The sequence below is a fragment of the Lathyrus oleraceus genome, chromosome 7, assembly GCF_024323335.1.
Source record: "Lathyrus oleraceus cultivar Zhongwan6 chromosome 7, CAAS_Psat_ZW6_1.0, whole genome shotgun sequence".
NCBI classification, from domain to species: Eukaryota; Viridiplantae; Streptophyta; class Magnoliopsida; order Fabales; family Fabaceae; genus Lathyrus; species Lathyrus oleraceus.
The window spans coordinates 334,612,669-334,628,930 of NC_066585.1; the positions used below are offsets into that span (position 1 = coordinate 334,612,669).

The 16,262-nt window shown below is 40.5% G+C and overlaps 1 protein-coding gene and 1 pseudogene across 1 annotated transcript; both read left to right on the plus strand.

Annotated features, from left to right (window-relative positions):
* Positions 1-4,815: 4,815 nt before the first annotated feature.
* LOC127103675 (uncharacterized) lies at positions 4,816-7,300 on the plus strand (annotated as a pseudogene).
* Positions 7,301-9,695: 2,395 nt separating this feature from the next.
* LOC127103676 (uncharacterized) lies at positions 9,696-11,777 on the plus strand. Its single transcript, XM_051040918.1, has 2 exons — positions 9,696-11,202; positions 11,368-11,777. The coding sequence occupies exons 1-2, from the start codon at positions 9,696-9,698 to the stop codon at positions 11,775-11,777; spliced, it is 1,917 nt and encodes a 638-aa protein (XP_050896875.1).
* The last annotated feature ends 4,485 nt before the right edge of the window (positions 11,778-16,262 follow it).

Sequence of the window (16,262 nt, forward strand, 5' to 3'; positions counted from 1 at the left end):
TGAGGCTCATCTTCCTCTAGTTCTATCTCATGGCTTCTGAGGCAACTGACAAGTTCTTCAAGACTGATATTGTTCAGATCCTTTGACAGCTTCAGGGCAGTAACCATGGGTCTCCACTTCTTTGGCAAACTTCTGACTATCTTTTTGACGTGGTCTGCAGTTGTGTATCCTTTGTCTAGAACCTTGAGACCTGCAATTAGAGTTTGGAATCTATAGAACATTACCTCTATGGCTTCGTCATCTTCCATTTTGAAAGCTTCATATTTCTGGATAAGCGCCAGAGCCTTTGTCTCTTTGACCTGAGAATTTCCTTCATGAGTCATCCTCAGAGAGTCAAGGATGTCTTTTGCTGTTTCTCTGTTGGTGATCTTTTCATACTCGTTGTAAGATATAGCATTGAGAAGTATGGTTCTGGCCTTGTGATGATTTTTGAAGACACGCTTCTGATCTTCTGACATCTTACTTCTGGGAACTTCAACTCCATTTTCTGAGACGGGAGGTGTGTATCCATCTGTGACAATGTCCCAGAGATCAGCATCATAACCTAGAAAGAAACTTTCAATTCTATCTTTCCAGTAATTGAATTTCTCTCCATCAAAGACAGGAGGCTTAGCATTGTAACTGTCTCTTTCATTTGTGTGGGCCATAGTTTTTCTCGTTCTGGATCTCTCTACACTGTTAAGTGTTTGATTAGAAAATCAATAACAGAGCCGGAGCTCTGATACCAATTGAAGGTGAGAAAAACAAGAAAGGGGGGGTTTGAATTGTTTTGGAAAATAAGCGCTTTTTCAGAATAAAAACACACAAGGAATTTATACTGGTTCGCTTATAACACAAAGCTACTCCAGTCCACCCGGCCAAGGTGATTTCGCCTTCAACAAGGACTTAATCCACTAATCTTGAAAGATAGTTTACAACCAACGTCTAAGAGAGGGATCTCTTAGTCCTCTCAAGTATACAGACTGCGCAGAGTCACTTGAGGAAATAAAACAACTTAGATAAAACAAGGTTTGTAATCTAGAGTGCTTCTAGGATAAAGCAAATATTACAATGGTGATAGCAAATAGAATGTTTCATGTATGAGCAAAAACTCGTGAAAGATTGAGAGAGAGAGAGAGAGAGAATGTTTCAGTGTGTACTTGCGCGCCTCTCAATGTTGTTTGCTGTCCTTTATATAGGAGTGAAAGGACCGTTGAAATTGATGGCAGATAATTAGTCTTGAATAGGAATTAATGCCATAATTTCTGTTGTTTCTTGCCAAAACAACTTTATCTCCCTGAATAACTTCTTTCCAATAATAGATTCTTTCCATTTGAATTTGAAGTAGACGTTACTCTTTCTGAATTAGGAGATCCATTATCAGTCTACGTGACTCTGGGAATCTTGGAATCTTGCTATGTTGATTCGGAGCTTCTGATGTTGATCTTTTAGAGTTCTGATGATGTCTTCAGATGACGCTGAGAGCTTCTGGAATTGATATACCGTTGTTCAGAGTCAGAACTTCTAGAGTGTACTCCTTCTTCAGATGCTTCTGATATTCTGCTGTTTTGCTCAGAGTTAGAACTTCTTGAGCGTGTTTCTGCTTCAGATGCTTCTGATCTTCTGGTAATTTGTATCTGATATGATTCTGTATCTGATAACGCAATCAGATTCCTTTCTTTTGTTTAGAGTCCTGCACACTTAGAAACGTTTCGTTAGAGTGCCATTTTTGGTTTCATCCTTTGTTATCATCAAAATCTTGGAATCTGTTGTAGAACAATTTTTGTTCTTACACCAAGCAGCCTGGAGAATTCTTCTAATGTGGGTACCAACTGATAATCTGGGAAGGTGAAGCAATGATGTTTAGGATCGAAGAACTGGAATAGAACTCTCATCATATCTTCTTTGAAACCGGTGGTAACTAAATTGAGGAGAGAACCATGTTTCTTGGTGAACTGAGCATGATCGGGAAGCTCTGACACTAAATTCTTGAGTTGAGGAGAGATCGCTACAAGATTGATCCGGATGGTCTTCCTGGAAGCCATAGCCTGTTTAACAGAACAAAGTTAAATCCCTAAGTCCTTGAAATGGTTAGTACAATGTCATGATGTTATGATGTTATGATGTTATGATGTTATGATGTTATGTAAGTTATGTAAGTAACAAACACAAACGAGTCACACCGCAATCATTCCTAGGTTTTGAGGCTTGCATGAGTTCCATAGGTAAGCACCCTCCCCACTGAAGTTTGGTTGGTTCAACCTGTCCTAGAATAGTAACCGGGTTCTAGAAGGATCTCAAATCATCGACCTTTCCTTAAGTTCACTTCAGTGCAACACCAAGAAGTTGACCAAAATTTCCTTAAAGTCCAATCTCAAAGAGTGTAGTATCAAGTATCAACCAACCCCAGTCGGAACCGAAGTCAGTTATCTCACTACTTTCTAATGGATAGGATGAGTCAATTAGGGTTCTAAAGGTCTGGTTAATGCTTTGATGACACCACGCAGACGCCAAATTTTTCCTCAAGTAAACATGAGGAACATCAGGACATCTAAAGTGTCACATTAACCGTAGCCATCATTTTAACCATTCCAGTATACGCCGGACAGTTGCGATGATCTCTTGCTACTTACCTAAGGTACACTAGATCCGGGTGTAGGATCTTTCACTCAAGCACAAAATACCCAAGCAATCCCTTAAAAGTAAATCAGACAATTTAAATAAGTGATCTTGTTTTTTAAGGCAACCTCTCTTTTTAAGGATCCCCAACAGAGTCGCCAGTTCTGTCATACGGTGAACTGACTTTTGTGTGTGTTTTTGCTTTGGAAAGCAAATGTCGCGGATAGCAAGAGTCGCCACCGACTTTTCTTTTATCCAATAAGGAAGGGCGGAAAAGAACAGGAAAGACCTTGATTAGATTTTGGGTTCGGGAGGTACATTATACAAAGGGAAGGTGTTAGCACCCTTTGTATCCATGGTTATCCATGGGCTCTTAATTGCTGGATCACTTATGTTTTCCTTGTCTGAAAAAGTGTTTGTGAACTGCTTAGAAAATGTTTTGAAAAGAGAGTTTAGCTTTGTAATGATTCTTGTATGAATGTATACAAAGTATTTATCTCGCTTAATTTTGAAAGTTGTTTAGAAAAATATAACTTGGCAATGATTCTAGTATGAATGTATACCAAGTGGTGATATTCTAGTAGATGTTTTGCAAAGTGTGATGTATGAAAAATGTTTTAGGTTGTGAGTCAGCATTTAAGAGTCATACCTACCCAAGGTCTTTATGGGCATTTCCTATCCTTATGAGGGTAAAACTGTCCTTACTATTGAGAAGTAAGTAGTTTTATCCTTTTGGATGTAAAAGGGACATCGTAGGGTCATCGATTGGTCATTGAAGGCAACATTTGTAAGGATCCCTTAGCATTCGAAGGGACGATCATCATTTAACCGTAGGCTACAACGACGGGTCATCGAGGGACAAAAATCATATATTCGCAGGCAACATCCGAGGGACTATGATTTATCTTATAGGGACATGATGATTTAACCGAAGAGTCTTTGCTAAGTGCATCCCCACATTCGCGGGACATGACCGTAATACCGTAAGGCAACAAAGAGAGGTCCGAGATCACATATTCAAAGGCAATGTTTTATAATCAACTAGGTAATTAGGATGAATCTCCACATTATAATCAATTAGGTAATTAGGATGAATCTCCACATTATAATCAATTAGGTAATTAGGATGAATCTCCACATTATAATCAATTAGGTAATTAGGATGAATCTCCACAGGGGTATCCCACAAATAAAGTGAAATACCTAGCAAGCTACCTTTTCCAGGAGTATGTGAGCCCTTACAATATTCAGCAAACAGGTCAGAATACCAAATCAGGGTGCAATCGAGAGTTGCACTAAACCAAAAGGAATCACAACAGTAATAATGTCAGGTAAAACATGCATGGTTACAATAAAACATGTCAGATTAGCAAAAATCAGAACAGAAAAATCAGCGACTGTCATGTTCGCTGCTGCCTCGCCTAGCGAGGGCCTGGCGAACACTCGCTACATGTTCGCTTAGCGATGTGCTAGCGAACGGCTGCGGGTTTTGAATTTAAGAACAGTACGATTTCAGCAAGCTCCACACCCTATGGCATCCATTACAGAAATTTTATGGTTAAACATTCAAGATATCCATACATATTTAAATCCACATGCAAAACCTAAGATATATTTATAAACTCAATCATAATACCACATGTAAATTGGAAGCATAAACCGGTAGTGGTAGTGCAAACCTGTTGGCAATTGAATTGCAACGTTGAATTGGCAGATCACTCTTAGGGTTGGTGCCGGATTGAGTTGGGCGGAGGTAACCTTTGTGCAGATGAGTTTCCTTCAGGGTTTCCTTTAGGGTTGCTCTGAATTCTCTGGGTTAGCCTCCAGGGTTTGTTGTTCCTTTTTTCTGTCTCCGTCCGTCTGTCTCTCTTTTTCTCCTCCCTCTCTTCTGACTGAAGTTGGGGTATTTATAATGATTGTTTGTGACCTAATGGGCTCAGAATGAAGCCCAAAATTTCTAGTATTCGCAAGCTTCGCTAGGCGAGTGGTGTAGCGAAGGGTTCGCTAGGCGAAGGATTTTGTTCGCCTAGCGAGCAAGCCATCTTAAGCCATTTTCTGGATTTGGCCACCTGTGTGCTGGGTCTTTGTTCCTTTAAGATCAGTGTCTTGAAAAATGAATTGAAGTGCCTTGAAGAATGTCTTGCAAGATTAACAGGCAAATTTTAGGGTATGACACCTACCCTTACAACGAATAATCAGGCAGTCTTTAGACAACAAATGGATGCCAGTAACCATGATATGGTAGGAGTTCTGGCCAGAGAAATGAATACCATTTTTTCTCCCTTAATACAGAATGTGAATAGGACTAACACTGACAATGCCCAAACATACCAACAACTGTCAGCACAGATGGGACGCATAGCAGATTTCCTAGGCGCCCCATAATCTGCTGTTCGACACAGGCCAAACCAGGTTATAATCCAGGGAGAAGAACCAACGATAGATCAGGTTCGACCACAAAGGCAAGCCCCTGATGAAAGAGTCATGGGGGCAAGATTGGAACAACAGCCAATTCGACGGGAAGTCCTTGAAGAACAACCTAGGAGAGTGATAATGGTTAATAGAGACCAGGATGCAGACGAAGTAATTCATAGGGTCGGGCAGGAAAACATGATGGAAAATGACTTAACCAGTATGATAGAGAGAATCATGGCCCAGAATGGTCTGAATACAGGACTTCGACGGCCAAATTATTCCTCTCCTTTATCAGAATATGTCCTGCAAACAGAATTACCAAGGGGTTGTAAAATCCCTAAGTTCACCAAATTCTCAGGGGATACTAGTGAATCCACTATATAGCACATAGCCAGATACATGACTGAGGCAGGGGATTTGGCAAACAGTGAGAACTTAAGGATGAAATATTTTCCTAGTTCTTTAACAAAGAACGCCTTCACGTGGTTTACAACTTTGCCACCAAATTTCATAGATGCTTGGCCCCAGTTAGAAAGATTGTTTCATGAACAATTCTACATGGGGCAAACTAAGATAAGTCTTAAGGAATTAGCCAGCATCAAAAGAAAATTCACCGAACCTATAGATGATTATCTAAATAGGTTCCGTTTGTTGAAATCTAGATGCTTTACAATAGTGCCTGAACACGAGTTGGTCGAAATGGCCGCTGGAGGTTTAGACTATTCCACCAGGAAAAAGTTAGATACCTAGCATCTAAGAGACATGGCCCAATTAGCAGATAGGGTTCGACAGGTCGAACGCTTAAAATCTGAAAAGGCCAGAGCGAATAAGAATTATAAGAAAGAGAGGGTTGCTTATGTCGAATTCGAAGACGGAGAGTCTGAAATCGCTGAAGATCCTTATGGTCTTGAGGAATTTGAAGTAGATTTAGCTGAATTAAAAGAAGCACCACCCTATGCCTGCAAATTACTTACACCTTCGAACGGCAGAAACCCTGTCGAAACTGAAAAGAATGATAGATTTCCCAAAAAGACTTACACATTTGATGTTACCAAATGGGACGAGATCTTCGATTTATTAGTAAAAGATGGCCAAATGATAGTGCCTCCTAATACCAAAATTCCTCCGTTAGAACAACGAAAGAAAAGAGGCTTCTGTAAATATCACAATTTTTTAGGCCATAAAACTTCACAATGCTTTCTTTTCAGAGATCTTATTCAGAATGCAATCAGGGATGGCCGCCTCAAGTTCGCTGACAAAGGAAAAAACCAGATGAAAGTTGATACTGATCCCCTCAACATTGCTGAGACAAACTATGCTGAACCTGTCGAAATCAACATGATTGACGTAGGGGAAGTGGAGGCTGTAAAAGCAACAAGAACTGGAGGCTATACGCTAGATGGAAAGCAGGCTACTGATGGCCTAAGTAACAATTTTTCCTTTGGAATCTCTGTCAAAGGTAAACAGGTTGCTAACGTCGAACCAAGGGCCACTGAAGGTCTCAAGGGGAAAGCAACCGAGGCTACTGAGGGCCTAAGAAAGAAATTCGAGGAAATTTCAATCACAGATGGCGCCAGTCTAGGTGTCAACATGGTAGATCTGAAGCAACCCCCCCCCCCCCCCAGAAATGAAGGAAGTAGAGGAATGTTTGAAGATGGAGCAAGAAGGGATGAAGTTTGGCTATCCCAAAGCCAACGAAAGCCTACGTGAATATCTCTGGCGATGTCACAAAAAGAATGCTGACATGTTGTTGTGCCCAAGATGCAGCATCAGGATATCTCGAAGGGTGGCTGAGGATTACGAGAGATGGAAATGAACAAAGACCGAGAGAAACTGGAGGAAGGAAAGCCAATTACAGAAGGTGTATCCCACACCAGGAGAAAGCCTTCTTGGTTTCATTGTGCGTTGCTACAAATATGAAATAGAATGCTTGATGTGTCCCAGGTGTGGGGCAGTGTACAACAGAGAATTAGCCGAAGCATTCGAAAGAATCCCATATGACCAAGGTTGGGACGGACATGGAGGTAACCCAAACATGTATAACTTCGACAAGAGGGGAGCACCTAGGAGGCCAGATAGCCCTCACCCAAGGGCGAAAAGAGTTATGTTTACACTGCCAGCGGAAGTCCCTGAGGACAAATGGACTCAGGCGGGACCAAAGAAAGGAAAATGGAGAAGTTTCAAGGATGGAGGAAGAACCTCTTGGGCGTACAGAAAACAATTTCAGGCGTCCAAAAGAGAGGCTATCAGGCTAGAAAATTACAAAGAAAAAAATCCTATGTCATGATCCCAATGGAGAAGACATCAGAGGATGAGGAAGGCAGAAAGAGAGATGAATCTAAAAGAGACTGGAGAATCCAGCAACGTCAAGGTTCCCTCAAATGTCATGGATTCGACCAAACCACCCGTAGGAAGGAAGTTATTTCCAGATGAAAACATAAGTCAGAAGGTTCAGAAGGAACAAGTAAGAGGGGAGGAAATGCTCCCAGACGACTTCGAGTCCGACGAAGTGTCTTCTGTTAATATGAATTGCAACGTAGTCTCAGTCCTATCGTACGAGTATAACCAGGAAACATAGGTTGAAGATAATGAGGAAGCGGACACTGTGGAGATGGCGAAGCATCAACCAGTGTGTTACTATGTTCTGAACAGTGGCGCTGTCGAAGAGCAGAATTCTATTTTCGAAAGACCTCAAGCCCCTATAATTAGGGCCAAAGTTGGACAGGTGGGAGTGAATAAAGTCTTGGTGGACGGAGGAGCAGCAGTCAATTTGATGCCCCAATTCATGTTGAAAAAGATAGGTATGTTCGACACTGATGTCAAACCTCACAACATGGTATTGTCAAATTATGAGGGTAAGATAGGACAGACGTTGGGTGTCATACAAGTGGACCAGACTGTTGGGTCAATCACAAGACCAACGATGTTTATGGTAATACCTGCAAAAGCAAATTATAACTTACTACTAGGGAGAGAATGGATACATGGAATAGGGGCAGTCCCTTCGACCATGCATCAGAGAATATCCATCTGGAGAGAAGATGGTGTGGTAGAGAATGTCGAAGCTGACCAAAGTTACTTCATGGCAGAAGTAAACCATGTGGACAAGAGAAACTTCGACAGGAACTTGGCTCATATAGGACCATGCTACCCAGCGGAAGAAGGCTACGCCCCAAATAAAAATGCCTTGTACTTCTTGACTCTCCACCCAAATGGCTTTCAGTGGGATATGGAGATTATGGGAGACCCAGAAGAAGGGGAATCCTCTAAAATACGGCCAACAAGCTGGGATGAAGACTTGTACGATGACTGAGTCTTCTTTTCTCGAAAAGATTTCGGCCTACATGGCTGAGAACAAAAGACAAGCGGCTCTCGAAGCCGGGATAACAAACATGGCTAACAAAGCCACATATGGTGAAATCTATAATACAGGACCTGGGGAGTACTCTAAACCAAAACCCCCTGACGAACAAGTACCTGTGGAACCAACTGAAAAGAGGTTAGACACCATCTACGACGAAGAGCCTCTGGGATTTGAAAAAGATCCAGTAACATCAAGTGCAAAGATGTTAGCGCAAGATCCTCTCGAAGAGATTGATCTCGGAAATGGAAGTGCAAAAAGAATTACATACATCAACGCTAAACTGGACCCCAAGTTGAAAGTGAGAGTTATTGAATTGCTAAGAAAAAACAAAGATTGCTTCGCTTGGGATTACGACGAGATGCCTGGTTTGAAGAGGGACTTGGTCGAATTAAAGCTGCCTATCAAGGATGGCAAGAAGCCCATCAAGCAGACTCCAAGAAGATTCGCCCCAGAAATCCTCTCAAAGATCAAAAAAGAGGTCAAAAGACTTCTTCGTTGTAATTTCATCAGGACCACAAGGTATGTCGATTGGATTTCAAATATAGTCCCTGTTATCAAGAAAAATGGCTCTTTGCGAGTATGTATAGATTTTCGTGATCTAAATGCAGCAACTCCTAAAGATGAGTATCCAATGCATGTGGCAGAGATGCTGGTTGACTCAGTCGCAGGCTATGAATATCTCAGCATGCTTGATGGATATTCTGGCTATAACCAGATTTTCATTGCAGAAGAGGATGTTTCTAAAACAGCTTTTCGATGTCCAGGGGCAATAGGCACTTATGAGTGGATAGTTATGCCCTTTGGCCTAAAAAACGCTGGGGCAACATACCAGCGAGCAATGAATTCTATATTCCATGATTATATAGATACATTTATGCAAGTGTACATATATGACATTGTGATTAAATCTACGTCAGATGAAGATCATCTAACCCATCTCAGCCAATCATTTGAAAGAATGAGAAAACATGGCTTGAAAATGAATCCTCTTAAGTGTGCATTCTTTGTGCAGGCTGGAGATTTTCTAGGCTTTGTGGTCCACAAAAAGGAAATAGAAATCAATCAGAACAAGACGAAGGCTATTATGGAGACCAAAGCACCATCAACCAAGAAATAATTGCAATCATTATTAGGAAAGATAAACTTCCTAAGAAGATTCACTTCGAATTTAAGTGGTCGAACTCAAGCCTTCTCTCCCCTTCTGCGGCTAAAACAAGGGAAGTTTGAATGGAATGACGAACATTAAAAGGCATTCGACAAGATCAAACATTATCTGACGAATCCTCCTATCTTGGCACCACCATGTGGAAAGAAGCCTATGAGACTGTATATATCAGCTTCCGACACTACCATAGGTAGCATGTTGGTGCAAGAGAATGAAGATGGCGTCGAAAGAGTCATTTATTATCTTAGTAGGGTTTTAAATGATGTAGAAACTAGATACACCTCGATAGAAAAGTTGTGTCTTTGTTTGCATTTCTCTTGTACTAAACTCAAGTATTATATAAAACCTATTGATTTATACGTCTCTTCACATTTTGATGTCATCAAGTATATGTTATCTAAGCCAATAATGCGCAGTCGAATTGGCAAATGGGCTTTAGCACTCACTGAATACTCTTTAATCTTTATGCCTTTAAGGGCAATGAAGGGACAAATAGTATCAGACTTTATTGTAGACCATGCAGTGGTCGAAAATCCTCAACTTCAAGTTGAGTTGAAACCTTGGAAATTATTCTTCGACGGTTCCACCCATAAGGATGGAAGTGGGGTTGGGATAATGTTAATTTCTCCTGACGAAATTCCAACAAAACTCAAATATAGAATTGAAGGTCCCCTTTATTCTAACAACAAAGCAGAATATGAAGCCCTTATTGTAGGACTTGAGGCTTTGTTGGAATTGGGGGCAACTAGGGTCGAAATTAAAGGAGACTCAGAACTAGTAATCAAGCAACTGACAAAGGAGTACAAATGTATAAAAGAAAATTTGATTATGTACTTCGTCATTGCAAATAGGTTACTCAAAAAATTTGAATACATCGACATAAAACATGTCCCTAGAATAAAAAACCAAGAGGCTAATGACTTAGCACAAATAGCTTCAAGATATAGAATTTCAAAAGAGAAGCTAGAAGAACTTGTCGAAGTAAGAGGAAAGGCAATGGCTTCCAGATTGTCTCCGACAAATTTGAAAAGCACCCAGTTAGGATATGCTAACAAGGAGGAGTTTGAAGTATTGGCCATTGATACCTTAATAGATACAGATAGGAGGAATCTAATTATTAATTATCTTAAGGACCCTTCAACAGATACAGAAAGAAAAACCAAGTACAGGGCTTTATCTTACGTGTTGATAGGGAATGAATTATTCAAGAAAACCCCTGAAGGCATTCTGTTGAAATGCTTAGGAGAAAGCGAAGCTTACTTGGCATTATCTAGTGTACATAGTGGAGCTTGTGGAGCACACCAGGCAGGCCATAAGATGAAATGGTTGCTTTTCAGATATGGAATGTATTGGCCCACCATGTTAAAAGATTGTATAGAGTTTGCTAAGGGTTGCCTAGAATGCCAAATACATGCAGGAATTCAACATGCTCCTGCAAGTGAGCTTCATATAATTATCAATCCTTGGCCTTTCAGAGGATGGGCATTAGATCTAATTGGGGAAATTAGACCCAATTCATCCAAAGGTCAAAGATACATACTTGTAGGAATTGACTATTTCACTAAGTGGGTCGAAGCAGTACCTTTAGTAAATGTGGATCAAGAAATTGTTATCGAATTCATTCAAAAGCAAATTTTATACAAATTTGGAATCCCAGAAAGTATAACAACAGATCAAGGATCAGTTTTTACTGGTCGAAAGATGCAAGAGTTTGCAAAGGAAATGGGTTTCAAATTGTTAACATCCACACCCTATTACGCTCAAGCCAATGGACAAGTCGAAGTAGCCAATAAAGTAATAATTGGTTTAATCAAAAAGCATGTAGGAAAAAAGCCAAAAAATTGGCACAAAACTTTAGACCAAGCGCTTTGGGCTTGTCGAACCTCCCCTAAAGAAGACACTAACGCTACACCTTTCCAGCTTACATTTGGACATGATGCAGTATTACCTGTCGAAATCTACTTGCAATCAGTGAGAATCCAAAGACAAGGAGAAATTCCATCTGACTTATACTGGGAAATGATGATAAATGAGCTGGTGGATTTGGACGAAGAAAGGTTGCATGCGTTAGAAGTATTAAGAAGACAAAAGGAGAGGGCAGCAAGGGCATACAATAAGAGGGTCAAAGGTAAAACCTTCACTATGAATGATTTAGTTTGGAAAGTTATATTACCTATAGATCGAAAGAATAAGGCATTAGGAAAATGGTCTCCACATTGGGAAGGACCTTTTTGAATTTTAAAAGCCTTTTCAAACAATGCATACGAAGTAGAAGAACTAACAGAGGATCGAAGAATCCTAAAAGTAAATGGAAAATACTTAAAGAAGTATAAACCATTTATGCACGAAGTTAGAACCATAACAGCATAATAAGTAAAGAACTACCATGGCCAAAATGGTGAAGATATTTAAACTCCAAATATGTGCCAAAATGGTTTTCGTCTTAATCAAGTTACAAGTGAACAAGAGTCGAATAAAGCAAATACAGGAGGAAATCAAAAAGGAATAGTGGCCCTCATCCGATCATATTTTTTCTTCGCCAAGCCAATCTTATACTGAGCAGCCGCTTGAACCCCTCTGAGGCGTGCAATGTCTTCATTCATAGCCGTAGCCTTTTCGACATGGTTTACGCTTTGCTTCGCCAGATCATCAGCTTCAGTACTATCCAAGCCTTGGATAGCAGCCTGTTTCGCCTTAGCGTCAGAAATCTTCTTCTGCAATTCTGCAATATGAGATTCCCAGAGACGTATCGAAGCAGTGTAAGTGTCGAACTCTGCTTGGGCTGATTTTCTGGAAGCAGCTAACTTCTCAGAAGCTTGTGAAGTTCGAAGGGCATTGTCAAACTCAATGGCTTGAGCTTTTTCAATCGATAGAAGCTTAGCTTTGGCATCCACCTCCCTATGATATTCAGCACACACTTGGTCAATAAGGTTCTGAATATCAATAAGGGCTTCACCTACATCAGTGGGGCAGGCAGTGATGTTAATCTTGCTTATCATCTTCTTTATGCTAAAGCTCGCTTCCACATTATTCCTTAATTCTTCAAAGAGATTTACATCAAAAAAATGCCTTCTTCACCTGCTGAAGGAGTTCGTCATGTGATGCTTCGTTTGCACTAGCACCAGAATGGGTCGAAGCTCCAGAAATACTTTGCTCTGAAGAAGACTCTCTTTGAGCCATCATTAACCTCACATACTTGAGGGGATCATTTTGTTTTAAAGATCTTTTCTCCTCCTCAGTAAGTGGTATAGGTGAAGTCTGGGTGATGGATGGTCGAACTTTAGTTGGAGTTGGGACCGTGTCGACGCTGGCATTACCAGTTCCAGTTTGATTTCCCTCAGTATCAGCTTTTCCCACATTCATGTCTTCATCTTCCTGAAAATACCCCTCAATCTCATCTGAATCCTGATCATCCTCATCAGCATCATCCGAAGGGAACGCAACTCTGGCAGGAGAATTACTAGGAGTATCCCCAGAATCTTCTTTCCCTGTTGAGTCCTTCTCGTCAACGTGCTTCGAATCTCTTTTACCATCTTCACCAGGAGAAGAGGTTTCTTCTTTGTTCTGAGCGTTATCTGCTTCAAGATTTTGAGCTCCAGTCGAAGAGCCTTTATTTTGGATAGTATCGCTGATTGTCGGAGGAGGAGTTGGATTATGCCGCTCGAAGGATCACTTTTATTGGCAGTAGAAATGATGGGAGTGGTGGCTTTGTTCTGAAAATAAAGTGTTAGAATAAAGTATGAGTTTGTCAAAAGATAAAACACTTAAGGTCGAAGTATACCTGTTGAGTTTTCTTTGGAAGAGGAGGGAGAATGGTGGTTTCGACACCTTGTTGTTTATTTGGTTGGAAAGGGACAACTGTTGCCTTATTTTTCTTCTGTTTTTTCTTGAGTGGGGTTGGAGGAGTATCCTCTTCATCATCTTTGACAAGAATTATATTAGTAGTAGAGGCTTTTCTTTTCTTGGGTGTCAAAGGAGGCTTGCCACTACCCTGAAAAAGAAAATTATAAATAATTAGAAAAAAATACGAAAGAGACAAAGAAGTTATTTGATGTAATACCTTTGAACTCTTCTTCGTTTTTTCTGGAGCAGCACCAGAAGGCATTCCCTTGCTTGAAGAGGTAGTTGGCTTTGAAACAGTATTTGAACTAGCCTTCGCCACAGGCTTCTCTTTCTTCGCCACCTTCCTTTCGACGGCTAAAGAAGGATGTGAGTTAGTCGAAACATGCAAATGTTTAAAAGATTGGCAAAAAGATGAAAGGGAATTGTAAAACCAAGAAATCCAAACATTCCACACCTTCACATGTCGGAGAAGTAATTCTCACTGCAGCTAAGTCGAAGTGAAGAAAGCCTTTGAAACTGTCTAAGGTATGTTTGGATGCAACTACTCTTTTAGCAGGTTTTTGTTGGTCATTTTTCAGTTCATTAAAAATATTCCCACATGTAAACCAGTTTGGGTAAGGGGGAAAAATGACAAAGCAAAATCTGCACTGGGTAAATTTGGAAATTTTGGTGGTTCGCACTCAAAGGCCAAATCATATTTCAATTCAGGTTTTACAACTTTGAGAGTTTTTCTTTTGGCAATCTGTTTTTCAAATTTTTCTTTAAAAATTGGCGCTGCATCACAAACGGTTCTAAAAAGGTTCGTTGGGTCATAGACAGTTTCAAAGTACTTTTGGAATGCTCAGATTTCTTCAGAATGAGTAAGCTTACCCTTGGGGACGTTTTCCTGCAAAGATGAAAAGGCCTTCGTTAGACGTTCTTTGTTTCCAGCTGTAGAAAACATATTCTGGGAATAGAAATCTGTCCACCAAGTGGCAAAACCATTGGTGTAGTAGAACGACGGTTGGTAGGATATTAATTGGAATTCAGCAAAATTTGCATGGAATTCTTTGTGGATGGCAATGTCTCAAGCGCTCCATTCAGTCCCTGCATAGCAATCTCGCGCTTTCGTTTGAATAAAGAAACAGGGATAAGTTGACACAACCCAAATTGTCGAGAGGCAAAATTAGGCTGATAAGCCAACAGACACACATGGCTCTTTACTGGCAGAATCCTAGAAACAAGCAACCTTGGGAGGAGAAAGGCGTGCCATATGTCTTCGATCTCTGTGTTGGCATTTTTCACAGCGTCTTCGAGTGAGGCAGTAAACCAGGAAGGACCATGGGTTCGACTGGCAAAAGGAGCCATCGAAGGAAGGAAATGGTGATGCTTCGAGAACATCAAGGTGTATTTGGTGAGGGAAGTTTGTAAGCTGTCAACATCATCAGTTGGAGTCAGTCAAAGGAGCCCGGTGCCCTCAATGCTTCGATTTATTATCTCTGGGGCATTTTCTTCGACGTTTCCTCGTGTTGGCAAAAAGGATTCGAAAGTGGCATTAAGTCACAATTGAAGAAGCCAATAAGGCCCAAATAGTAATAAATTGGTACCAGTTTCGTATTCCTTTAGCTTAACACTAGTCGATCCTAGACTTTCGTACAAACTGGCCAATAAGAGTTCACTCAAACACACTCTTCGACCAGCATGCAATTGGTTAGCGAGCGTTAAAAATCTCTTAGCAACTTGTAAAGATTTGCAGCAAAAGAAGAACTTGGACAACCATAGACCTAAGAATGCTATATGTTCTATATCAGAAACTTCTTCCCCATCAGCGTGATATAGATTAATGTAAGTACTAAACGAAGTGTTCTTAACGTTGAAGTCAATCAAGTTTTCACAGTCTTGGTTGGGGTCGGAGGTTTCTCCTGTTGGAGAAAGTCCAGCAATGGCAGCTACGTCGAAAAGTGTGGGAGTCATCATTCCACAAGGGAGATGAAAAGTGTTATATGTGATATCCCAGAAATATAGGCTGGATAATAATAAAGGTTGACAGTAACTGAATCCCAGCTTCGACATTTGGATTAGGTCAAAAATACCCAATTCTTTCCAAAATGAGGCTTTCTTCTTCTCAACTTTTGTTAACCAAGCTAGATAGGATTTGTCTAGAGTTGGACAAGACCGAAAGGGTTTGAAACTATCAGTGATAAAATCCAGTTGAAAAGCCTCTCTCTGGTTTAGATCCTCATTATCTCTAGAGGAAACAGTTTTGTTGGCTATGGGTTTAGTAGTATGATGACAGGGAAAAAACTGAGCACATTTCTCTAAATGTTCTTCAGATACTAATGGGCCTAAAAACCCTAAAGCATTTCCAGAAAGTAAGGAAGGAACCATTACCTGAGAAGCAAAAATTGCTTTCTGTTCTTTCAAAAGTTTTGGAGCAGTGATGCATTCCCGGTCCCCAACAGTGATGGTTGTGCTAGTTGGAATGTTCTGGGAAGCAGAACTTTTTGAGGATCCAACACCTTTGATGTTCTTTGATTGCTTTTGTTGTTTTTCAGAAGACATTGTAATGGGTTTTGGAGATTTTGAAGAATTAGGGTTTTAGGGAAGAAGAAGCGTTTTTTCAGAGAAGTTGAAGAAGATGAACTTAGATGGAAAATGGAGATTTTCGTGAAAAGAAAGAGAGAAATGACAAATGAGCTTTTATAGTGTTAAACCTACGAAGCTGACTAGTTACGCTTTACTAGGATAGTGGGCCACGTGGTGGTTTTTTCTAAGAAGAGGGTACAGGGAATACTATTCATTTTCTTGGAAGTTGAAGTTCATGATGACAAATAACTGCGCACACGTTCTGATGAGACGTTTTGAAAAAGTTAATCATGATTAACTGACAAATATGGA